At 41.6% G+C, this 12,593-nt stretch overlaps 1 protein-coding gene across 23 annotated transcripts in view; it reads left to right on the forward strand.

Moving 5' to 3' along the window:
- The window catches only part of EIF4G3 (eukaryotic translation initiation factor 4 gamma 3), a 345,052-nt gene that overhangs the window by 229,459 nt on the left and 103,000 nt on the right, over positions 1-12,593 (forward strand). For all 23 annotated transcript variants that reach the window (XM_066270225.1, XM_066270224.1, XM_066270204.1 and 20 more), the window contains one exon: positions 7,463-7,551. In XM_066270225.1, the coding sequence (XP_066126322.1) occupies positions 7,463-7,551 (89 nt within the window). The remainder of the gene's footprint in view (positions 1-7,462; positions 7,552-12,593) is intronic.

Genomic DNA, 12,593 nt, shown 5'->3' on the forward strand with positions numbered 1-12,593 from the left:
TCTGGACACATTCATCTCAAGTCTCAAAGCTAAAGAGTTCATGCTCTGTTCCAAAAGAACAGAGCTAGAAGGGAGATTTTTTTTTTTTTTTTTTGTATTTTTCCAAAGTGAGAAGTGAGTCGGAGGCAGACGAACAGACTTCTGCATGCACCTGACCTGGATCCACTTGACATGCCCACCAGGGGGCAATGCTCAGCCTCTCTGTGGCGTTGCTCCACTACAATTGGAGCCATTCTAGCACCTGAGGTGGAGGCCATGGAGTCATCCTCAGTGCCTAGACCAACTTTGCTCCAGTGGAGTCTTGGCTGCAGGAAGGGAAGAGAGAGATAAAGAAGAAGGAGAGGGGGAAAGGTGGAAAAGCAAATGGGCGGGAATTGAACCCGAGACTTCCACACGCAAGACTGATGCTCTGCCACTGAATCAACTGGCCAGGGCTTAGAAGGGAGATTTTTATAATTCAAGTTCTCTTACCTGGGTTTTCTGTGGCCACAGGATCTTCAGCTAGTGTGCTCATCTCAGGGACTTCCAGACCTTCCCATTCTCGTTACCATATTGCTGGGGGAAATTGAAGTCTCCCAACCCAGAAAGTCCTCTACAGAAATGTCGGGGGGGGGGGAATAGTTTTTCTTTTTTTTTCTTTTTTTTGAAGCTGGAAACGGGGAGAGACAGTCAGACAGACTCCCGCATGCTCCCTACCGGGATTCACCCGGCACGCCCACCAGGGGCGACGCTCTGCCCACCAGGGGGCTTTGCTCTGCCGCGACCAGAGCCACTCTAGCGCCTGGGGCAGAGGCCAAGGAGCCATCCCCAGCGCCCGGGCCATCTTTGCTCCAATGGAGCCTTGGCTGCGGGAGGGGAAGAGAGAGACAGAGAGGAAGGAGGGGGTGGGGGTGGAGAAGCAAATGGGCGCTTCTCCTATGTGCCCTGGCCGGGAATCGAACCCGGGTCCCCCGCACGCCAGGCCGACGCTCTACCGCAGAGCCAACTGGCCAGGGCCAAAAATAGTTTTATTATTGAATAAGCATTAAGACTGCCATGAGCAGCAGAGGTAACCCACGAATGAGATTGCAGACAGAAGGAAAGCTCATCCTTTGCTAAGCCAGGCAGATATAATCCATTACACATGTATTCTCAAGATAATGATAATTTGCCGTCACGTAGCAGGACTGTACCAGCACCATTGCTATTATATCTCGTGTATCCTAAATTCTCCTGGTTGTTGTCCATTTGTGTTAGTCAATTGTCTTTATCCAGTGGAAAAATTATTCTTTCCATATTTTTGTGTCAAGCAGGGGTTTCAAAAGCCAGTTGCCTAGATGAAATGCCTGTGGTGGCTGGCGGAGAGATGGCTCCCAGACTCTTAAGAAAAACATTCCTGAGTTGTAAAGCTGGCAAGAGGCTTCTTTAGCTTTAAAAACCAAAAAATTTTTAAATTCATATATTAAAGATAGAGGAAGAGTTTGCAATTACATCCTTCTCTAGGCAAAATTCTAACAAAAAGGAGAAAGGGGAAAAGTTTCCTGGATCCTTTGTGGTGCTGGAAAAAGATTTGTTTGTTTTTTTCTTTGTTTTGTTTTGTTTTTGTATTTTTCTGAAGCTGGAATTGGGGAGAGGCAGTCAGACAGACTCCCTCATGAGCCCGACCGGGATCCACCCGGCACGCCCACCAGGGGACGATGCTCTGCCCCTCCGGGGCATCGCTCTGTTGCGACCAGAGCCACTCTAGCGCCTGGGGCAGAGGCCAAGGAGCCATCTCCAGCGCCCGGGCCATCTTTGCCCCAATGGAGCCTTGGCTGCGGGAGGGGAAGAGAGAGACAGAGAGGAAGGAGAGGGGGAGGGGTGGGGAAGCAGATGGGCGCTTCTCCTATGTGCCCTGGCCGGGAATCGAACCCGGGACCTCTGCACGCCAGGCCGACGCTCTACCACTGAGCCAACCGGCCAGGGCCAAAAGATTTGTTTTTTAATGCTTACAATTTACTTGTATACTTAACCTGACTAGTAAATAAATAATAAAGAAAAAATTATATAGCATTATAGCACGGTATCTTTTGTAAAAGTGATTTTCAGACATATGTTGCAAAGTTAGTGGAATACCTTAAGATTAAAGTCTTACCTGTCAGGCCTGACCTGTGGCGGCGCAGCGGATCAAGTGTCGACTTGGAACACTGAGATCACTGGTTTGAAATCCTGGCTTGCCTGGTCAGGGCAGATATGGGAGTTGATGCTTCCTGCTCCTCTCCCCTTCTCTCTCTCTCTCTCTCTCTCTCTCTCTCTCTCTCCTTTCTAATGAATAAAGTCTTTAAAAAAATGTTACCTTTCATACTTATGTAAAGACTGAGAAGACTAAAAGAAATGAATAACCCAGATAGGAGAATATTATTATTATTATATTTTTGACAGAGATAGAGTCAGAGAGAGGAACAGATAGGGACAGACAGATAGGAAGGGAGAGAGATGACAAGCATCAGTTCTTCATTGCAGCTCCTTAGTTGTTCAGTGATTGCTTTCTCATATGTCCCTTGACAGGGGGGCTATAGCAGAGCAAGTGACTTCTTGCTCAAGCCAGTGATCTTGGGCTTTAAACCAGTGACCTTTGGGCTCAAACCAGCGACCATGGGGTCATTTCTATGATCCCATGCTCAAGCCAGCGACCCCTCTCTCAAGCTGGGTTTCAAACCTGGGTCCTCTATGTCCTAGTCTGGTGCTCTATCCTCTGCACCACTGCCTGGTCAGACGATAGGGGAATATTTTTATGCTAATAATAACAGCGAAGTTTGTCACTTTTTACTTACTATGCAACATTTCTGACATCTCTCAAGAGTTGGGATTCCAGACTAGAAACCATAACTTAAGTACTTGGACTTTCTCTAAGAACCTATACTCCTGTAAAGAAAGGAAGAGAGCATATGTTCAAGATAATGTTTTTACAAAGTATTCCTCAATTTGCTTTATAAGGATCTATTTTACGTAACAGTTTTTCTCAGGCATCAGAAAAGACCATTTTTTTTTGCAAACTGATGTGGGTTTAATAAAATGCAGCATATTTATGAATCTTGTGTATCAGCCTCGTTTCTCCAAGTCCAGTAGTTATCTCCTAAGTTGCAAACAGAGTTGTTGGCTCTTAATTTGCAAGGGTAGCAACTTGATTCCAGTAGAGCCTGTATAAAAAGCAAATAAAAATCAACAGACTGCCCTGGCCGGTTGGCTCAACGGTAGAGCGTCGGCCTGGCGTGCGGGGAACCCCGGTTCGATTCCCGGCCAGGGCACATAGGAGAAGCGCCCATTTGCTTCTCCACCCCCCCCTCCTTCCTCTCTGCCTCTCTCTTCCCCTCCCGCAGCCAAGACTCCATTGGGGCAAAGATGGCCCGGGCGCTGGGGATGGCTCCTTGGCCTCTGCCCCAGGCGCTAGAGTGGCTCTGGTCGCAACAGAGCGATGCCCCGGAGGGGCAGAGCATCACCCCCTGGTGGGCAGAGCGTCGCCCCCTGGTGGGCGTGCCGGGTGGATCCCGGTCGGGCACATGTGGGAGTCTGTCCCCGTTTCCAGCTTCAGAAAAATACAAAAAAAACAACAACAAAAAACCCAACAGACTCTTCCACTTACAGATTGACTTGTCAGGCACTTTAGAAATATCAGAAAAATGTAACTGTGTTGTGCTTTCTTTTTTAACATGGTGTCATTGCCAGTTATAACAGTTGCAATGTGGCAAAATTTTCTGGAGTCTGTATTCCACTCATGGGGTGAAAGTTGAAAATGAGAATATCACTAATTTGATGCAGCTCTTGACATAAATTCTAAAACCTCTTTCAGAAGACAAAGAATCTTCCTAAACCCAGTGATTAAACTTGTCTGTGTCCCTAATGTTTTTTTGAACTTAATACATGAGTCATTTCATGAAATAAGCTCTGAAGAAGAATGTGATTTTTCTGCCAATAATAGAATTTGCGAAAGAAAAAATCTTTAAATCCTAGTATTGCTTTTTAGTTTAAACTATTGACTTATTTTATATTTTAAAATAGTAGAAATTAAATGTGCCTATAAGAGTTGAATTTTTCTGGGGTGGAGTGGGGAGGCTTCTTATCTAAACTCAGATAGTTAAGAGTCTCATTCAGAAGTTGCCACTGTCCTGTGGTGCTTTAATGCAACACAAGCAGGAAAGAATCTGTTGTTGTTTTCAGGATTCAGTAATACCTCTTATCCCTCAGAGCTGCTGTTACTTGTTCAGTCAACAAATTTGAGTACCTGTCTGGGTAAGGAAGTTTTCTTGGCCCTATCGATGATAACTTAAAAAATATTTTAACTAGAAGAATAACCCAGTCAAATCTGTTATTCAGAACAGCCATCATTCAGTCAGTATTATATATGATGGGTTAATAAATCAGAGGCAGTGAGTAAAGAGATTATCTCATAGTTAAATAAATGCAGTAATAAGGGTCTTACCTAAGGTATTGGGAATGGACTAGAAGAGAAAGAAAAATCTGAGATAGTGCCTTAAATCTAATGCGTTTATCCTAGCTAATTCTGCAATAATTGTCCTTTCAATGAGGGAGTTGGTATCTGAGTCTCTGTCTCTCCTTTCCTTTTTGCTCACTCCTTTCCTCCTCTTTTAGCACACCCAAACTTTACTGCACATCTCCATCATTAATGGTAGAGAGGGATGTTTCTCAGTCGCACTCGACACTCGGTGTGATATGTATATTTGTGTTCAGTTTTTAAAAAGACTGAATATCTCCTAAAGATGTGTGTGCTCTCCCTCTAGTTATAAAGTACTGCTTTCAAGGAAAACTTTACATAGCCACTTAAACAGAGTAACAGTTCCTGCTACCTAAGTAGATTTTGTGTGTGTGTGTGTGTGTGTGTGCGCGCGTGCGTGTGTGTGTGCCAGAGACAGAGGAACAGATAGGAACAGACAGAAAGGAAGGGAGAGATGAGAAGCATCAATTCTTCATTGCGGCTCCTTAGTTGTTCATTGATTGCTTTTTCATATGTGCCTTGATGGGGGTGGGGGGCGGTCCAGCAGAGCAAGTGATGCTGTGCTCAAGCCAGCGACCTTGAGCTCAAGCCAGAGACCATGGGTTCATGTCTATGATCCCACACTCAAGCCAGTGAGCCCGCGACCTCGGGTTTTCGAACCTGGGTCCTCCACCCCATTCTAATGCTCTATCCACTGTGCCACCACCTGGTCAGGCCTAAGTAGCTGTTTGGTGTTTTTTTTAAAAGCATGCTACATGTGATATGTTACCTGTGAAAAAATGTTTTAATGTTTTTGAGTTGGGTACATTTGCTATATTGAGTTTTGTTGCTTAGAGGCACAATGAATTTACATTTGATCCCAAAGAATCCTCCAGAAAGTGTTCTTCCCATTTTCCATGAATGGAATTTAGAGTGGCATTTATGCATACATATATGAATTAAAATTTGAAATGAAATGTACAGGTTCCCCAAACTCTTAAAAATGATTCTGCTATGGAAGCAGAATTACGGTAATCACAAGCATTTGGGAGAGATGCACATAAAACAGGATGGTTTTGTAAATCGGAAGATCCATATAAAATGCAGAGATGATTACATGCATACATACATGAATATATATTTAGTATAAGACTGAGGCACCCACAATTACCATAATCTGAGTTTCATACTTTGAGAAAATTGTTTGCCTTGAGTAGGCCACAAGGAAAGAATAATTGCTGGTCTAATAGTGTTTTCTTGTTTGTTGCGATCCCTGAGGGGAAGGATCGAGAAAAATTGGTTTGAGGTGTGTATAACAAAGGAATTTACAGTGTTTGGGGGTTTTCTTTATGATGGCATAGGAATTTTGAGAAGACAAGTGAATGATCTCCATTTTGTTGTTCTCAAACAGTGTATTTGTATTCCACTGTTTTTCCAAGAAAGATTGGAGGGTGTCCCAGAGAGATTGGTTGGTTTAGTCTGAATGAATGATGTATTTCTGTAAAGAACCAACTTAATGTTTATTCACCTTGATATTGTCTTTCTTAACTATCTTTGCTTTGGCTCTTCTTTCTATCCTGCTGTATATAATACCTCATTTCTATCTTTTAGCTCATGTGTTGCCTTCTGCAGCTTCCTTTTAATATATCTATTTGCTATCTGATGTTTAAATAGGACATTTAAGTGTTGGATGGTTTTCTGGAATTTATAAAACAAGCAAATTTTGAAAAATTTTTATAAGCCTAATTTTCTATCTAGAACTCCTGATAACAATAGAATAATTCAATTAAAAATGTTTTGTTTCTTAATTTTCACCCCAGCAGTATAAAAGGTTAATCTAGCAGTATTTATCCGAAACAAGAACTGAATGTTATAGATGTGTTGTCTGTCAAAAGAAATCTTTAAGTATCCTTTTGTCTAGAAAGCTTTTATAAAACAGAATCAGAGATTTAATACTTTTTGTACCTCAAAGGGACCTTCATCTAATCTCACTTTTTCACTTTATAATTGAATATGCAGGGGCCTGAGAAGTATGACTTGCTTAAGTTCATCATATTATTGATGAGCAGTAGAAGCAAACCCATGTTTAAAATTGGCCGATAGGCTAGTTTCCTATATACAGTGTGTCCGTAAAGTCATGGTGCACTTTTGACCGGTCACAGGAAAGCAACAAAAGACGATAGAAATGTGAAATCTGCACCAAATAAAAGGAAAACTCTCCCAGTTTCATACCTATTCAGTGTAGTTCTATGTGGGCTCACGCACAGGTTTTTTTAGGGCTCCTTAGGTAGCTATCCTGTATAGCCTCTACAGACTTGTCAATGACTGATGGCCTACCAGAACGGGTTTCTCCATCAAACTGCCGGTTTCCTTCAACTGCTTATCCCACCGAGTAATTTTATTCCTATGTGGTGGCACTTCGTTATAAACGCGCCAATATTCATGTTGTACTTTGGTCACGGATTCGATTTCAGCGAGCCATAGAACACACTGAACTTTCCTCTGTACCATCCACATCTCTACTGGCCTGGCCGTGGGCTGCTCCGCTGTATACACGGTGTTACGTCATCATCTGCGCATGTACACGTGCTGCCACATCATCCTACAGAAACTGGGAGGTTTTTCCTTTTATTTGGTGTAGATTTCACATTTCTATTGTCTTTTGTTGCTTTCCTGTGACCGGTCAAAAGTGTACCATGACTTTACGGACACACTGTACATAATCACCATTCACTGAAATAATGTGCTTAGGTATGTCCTAATCATGAAGTTGGAGGAACCCAGGTCACTGGTTGGAAGGCTGCATGAGCTGAAGAGAATAATTTGTGCCCAAGATATTTACCATTGCAATCTCTGGGCCACAGTAATATGTTTACTTTATCATTCATCTTTCTCCTCAGTATGGGTGAAAGCCCTCTTCTGCTAAATTTGAATCCAAGTATTATTTAGACCTGATATATCCAAATATAACATCGCACTGAGAAGTAATGGCAGCCTGATCTTGTATTCCAGCTCAGACAGCTATAACTGCACCAAAGATGTGGAAGAAACCAAAAGATCGGACCCGAGCCACGGAAGAGGTGTTAGAAGCAGAATTGGAGGTAAGAGGAAACAGTAAATCTCTTTAGCCTATGTTCAGCACAATGGTCCATTTCCTAAGACAGGTGTAAGTTTGCATCTCTTCTTGAGATACTGTTTTCCAGTCAAAAGTTGATATATCTAGCTCAAAATCTGCCTTTTGAAAAAGTCCATTTACAGAAAGAGATTTTCAATAGCATGTTCAATTTCATCAAATTCTTGTCTTTTCAAAATACCTCTTCTAAAATTGCAAAAATATGTTTCTTTTAAATTTTTGGTTAACCCCTTTGTCCCTCAGTTGAGTTTTTCTTTATATTCACCAGATGGAAAGACTAATCCAGTAAAGAAAATGGAGAGAGTTTTTTGAAATATGCACTACCAATGGTGATAGAAATCATCAGATTCATTTTATGGAAATTCATTTTGAATTTCTTTTTTTTTTTCTTTTCAGTTTTTGAGAGAGACAGGGAGGGAGAGAGATGAGAAGCATCAACTTGTAGTTGTAGCACTTTAGTTGTTCATTGATTGCTTCTCATACATGCCTTGACCAGGGCAGAGGGGTTACTTAAACCGTGCCAGCAATCTTGGGATCATGTGATGATCCACACGGCAACTGCACGCTCAATCTGGCAACCTTGGGGTTTCAAAACTGGGACCTCAGTGTCCCAAATCGACACTCTATCTACTGCACCACCACCGGTCAGGCTGAATTGGTCATCTTTTAAATGCATCTCAGTAGGATGACTTTTCACATTCAGTTTGTTTGTTAGATATAAGCCACACCAGATTTTGTTACAGCACCTCACATCCAGATGATGTGAAGAAGAAGCCAGGGCAGATTTTAGTCCTAAAGAGTGCTCTAACAATTTGTTAGTCTGAGATCTCAATGTCCTAGTGTTACATTATAAAGCTTATAAATGAAGAGTAATACATATAATTTTTTTTCTTTTTGAACTTTCTTGTATCTTATTAAAAATTTTATAGAACTTTTAAAATAATATTAAGTGTACAAATTATTTTAAAATAACTCTTAAGTATATTTGTTTCATTAGGATTTTCTGTCTAGTTATAGTTCTTACCCTCTTCTCGCAGCTCACAGTACCCCTTTGTTCCTTCTCCCTGTCCTGCCATTGCTCTTCATGATGCTATGTTGATGTCACAGTTAGTCCCATAGCAACCACAAAAAATGTCTCATAGATGTGATTTTATTGTGTTGTTGTAGGTAAGAATTGGCAGAAAGTTATAGAAGTGCAAATCGTTACACTTTTTGTGGCTGAAAAGAAAATGTTGCTTTTACAGAGAGTAAAATACCTTCTAGAAGCAGTGGAATCACTTATATTCCCTTCACACTGGTTGCTCTTTAGAATTAGATGTTTTATATTAGCTTTCTCTTACTATACTTCATGTTTCTTTGACTTATGGCCAGATTTTTAAGCATTACTGAAAATTAAATGGGCAAACCACTTTTCCTGTGCCTTCCAAAAGTCACCTTCTGCCTTAGGTCAGGGTTGATACACTTTTCCTGTAATGGTTCATGTAGTAGTAGTTTAGGCCTTGTGGACTGTGTGATTCCTGCCACAGTTTCTCAACTCTTCTGTGAAACCCAAAAGCAGCCTTAGTCAATGTATAAACAAATCAGTGTGGCTCAGTGGATAGGGCGTCGGCCTGGGATGCTGAGGTCCCAGGTTTGAAACCCTGAGGTTGCCAGCTTGAGCGTGGGCTCGTCTGGCTTGAGCACGGGATCACTGGCTTGAGTTTGGAATCATTGACATGACCCCATGGTCGCTATCTAGCAACCAAAAGTCACTGGCTTGAAGTCCAAGGTTGCTGGCTTGAGCGAAGAGTCACTGGGTCACCTGGAGTCCCCTGGTCAAGGCATATATGAGAAGCAATGAATGAACAACTAAAGTACCTCAACTACAAGTTGATGCTTCTCATCTCTGTCCCTTCCTATCTATCTCTGGGTCTTGCTAAAAAAACAAAAACAAACAAATTGGTGTGGCTGCATTTTATAATACTTTATTGAGGGACATTGAAATTACATGTAATATTCATGTGTCATATAATAATATTCAGAATTTTTTCCAACCATTACAAGTGTAAAAATCATCCTTTCCTTTGACACTATAGGAGAACAGGTGAAGAGTCGGATCTGGCCTATGAGCTATAGTTTGCTAAAACATGTTTTAGATTGTTATTCTTCATACATTAGAACTGTTTTGAGTCAGCTTGAACCAATCACTTTTTTCTTAACTTGATACTTTAAAAGTATAATAAAAAGATATTTAGTCAGGCCCTGGCTGGTTGCCTCAGTGGTAGAGCGTCGGCCTGGCATGCAGAAATCCTGGGTTCGATTCCCGGCCAGGGCATACAGGAGAAGCACCCATCTGCTTCTCCACACCTCCCCCTCTCCTTCCTCTCTGTCTCTCTCTTCCCCTCCTGCAGCCGAGGCTCCATTGGAGCAAAAATGGCCCAGGCGCTGGGGATGGCTCCTTGGCCTCTGCCCCGGGCGCTAGAGTGGCTCTGGTCGCAACAGAGCGATGCCCCGGAGGGGCAGAGCATCGCCCCCTGGTGGGCAGAGCGTCGCCCCCTGGTGGGCGTGCCGGGTGGATCCTGGTCGGGCGCATGCAGGAGTCTGTCTGACTGTCTCTCCCCGTTTCCAGCTTCAGAGAAATACAAAAAAAAAATAGATATTTTGTCAATCCTGACTAATTAGCTCAGTCTGTTCGGAGTATCGTCCTGAAACAACAAGGTTGCAGGTCTGATCGCTGGTCAGGGCACCCACAGAAAGTGACCAGTGAATGCACGACTGAGTGAAACAACAAATGAATGCTTCCCTTCCCCTTCCCCTCTCTGTCCCTTCCTCTTTCTGTCTCTCTAAAAATATCAATCAATAAATTTTTTTAAAAAGTTAAGCCCTGGCCAGATAACTCAGTTGGTTGGAACATCATCCCAGAGCTCAGAGGTTGCTGGTTTGATTCCCTGGTAAGGGCACAGATAGGAACAGCTCAATGTTCCTGTCTTTTTCTCGTTGCCTCTCTCTCAAAAAAAAAAAAGATATCTGGTCATTTGCAGACAGGCTTTTTTCAGAAATACTAATCCCTTTCATAAAATTGAACATTACTGGAGTTCTTTAAAAATATATTGGTTGTCATTGTCTTCCTTTTCACTGATCATCAAGCTCTCGATAGAGGTTAGGAATTCAGCCTTTTAAAGAATGTGTTTTAGGTATTGACATATTTTAAATTTACTTATTTGATTGTTCATTATTGCAAATATTTTATCAAATTCTTTAAATTGTAGCCTAGAAAAATAACATGAAAGATGTTTCCTCTTAAAATTGCTAGTCAAAACATCTTAAAATTTGTTTAAAAGTTTTATGATATTTCATCATTCATTGCATATGTATTGTATGTAGTTGTAAATCTGATTTTTTTTAGTACTTAAAACAACTCGTGCAGTAACAGGCAGTTTTGTTAATTAAATTTTTTAACAATATCCTATAAAAGGCTCAGTATTGACAATCCAGCCAGTAAGGTACTTTCTTTTTTCAATCTGATTTTCTGAATAAACAATTTCGGAAACGTTAGACACTTACAAACCAGTTTAATAGAGTTTCATCCTACTGACAGCAAAATAACCATCATAAATATTTAATGCACTATTTTTGTGGATTCTCTTGTATAGTATTCTTTTTTGTGTGTGACAGGACAGCGAGGGACAGACAGACAGGAAGGGAAAGAAATGAGAAGCATCAAATTCTTTGTTTCGGCTCCTTAGTTGTTGTTCATTGATTGCTTTCTTATATGTGCCTTGACGGGGGGGGGGGGGGGGGGGGGGGGGTACCGCAGACCGAGTGACACCTTGCTTAAGCCAGTAACGTTGAGCTTAAGCTGGTGATCCTTGCTCAAACCAGATGAGCTCACGTTCATGCCAGCGACCTAGGGATTTCTAACCTGCGTCCTCTGTGTCTCAGTCAAACTCTCTGTCCCCACTGCACCACCACCTGGTCAGGCAGAAAGTATCTCTTTTAACAATGTGCCTCAGATGCCTTAGTTGATTCTCTGCGTTCTCTGAATTATAGTTATTCATGGAACAAGTTTTATTCTGCTTTTTCCAGGTAGTAGGTAACTTTCCAAGTAATACATTTTCTTTTAATATTCAATAGCTTATCTATTTTTGTTGATTTTAGGGTGTTTAATGATGGACATTGAAATTTGAATTTTGTCCTGTTTGGTTGGCTCAGCGGTAGAGCATTGGCCCAACATGTAGATGTCCTGGGTTCGATTCCTAGTCAGGGCACACAGCAGAAGCAACCATCTGCTTCTCCACTCTTCCCCCTCTCCCTTCTCTCTATCTTTTGCTTCCCCTCTTGCAGCCAAGGCTCTATTGGAGCAAGTTGGCCCTGGGCGCTGAGGATGGCTCCATGGCCTCACCTCAGGCACAAAAAAATGGCTCCAGTTGCAAGGGAGAAACAGCCCCAGATGGGCAGAGCATTGGCCCCTAGTGGGCTCACCAGGTGGATCCCTATCAGACACATACAGGAATCTGTTTCTCTGCTTCCTCGTTTCTCACTTAAGTACAAAATACAAAATTTAAAAATATTTAAGAAAAATTTGAGTTTCACATAATATTTCTGTTATAAAATATTCTTCTTTAGAATTCTTTTTAACCATTTACAACCTCTGTACAGAAGTGTATTCAATATATTTTTTCTCTGACACAGCATTTTTTCATGTTTTAACAAGATCCAGAATAAGAATTGTATATAACTGTATATAGAATAATATAATATACTGCTGTTTAATAATTTTAAGTACCATTTACAGACTCACATGTGAAATTATTAAAGGTCTTCTTGATAACCTGTACTTAATTATAAGGTGGTATTACAAGGTCATTATGAGTTAATCTAGATTCCAGTATAGAATAAGAAAAAGTGAGGCTGCTACCCTGGCCAAATAGATTGGTTGGTTAGAACATCATTCCATTACACAAAGGTTATAGGTTCGATTCCTAGTCAGGGCAAGTACAGAAACAGATCAATGTTTCTGTCTCACTCGCT

Source organism: Saccopteryx bilineata, chromosome 3, assembly GCF_036850765.1.
Source record: "Saccopteryx bilineata isolate mSacBil1 chromosome 3, mSacBil1_pri_phased_curated, whole genome shotgun sequence".
NCBI lineage: Eukaryota > Metazoa > Chordata > Mammalia > Chiroptera > Emballonuridae > Saccopteryx > Saccopteryx bilineata.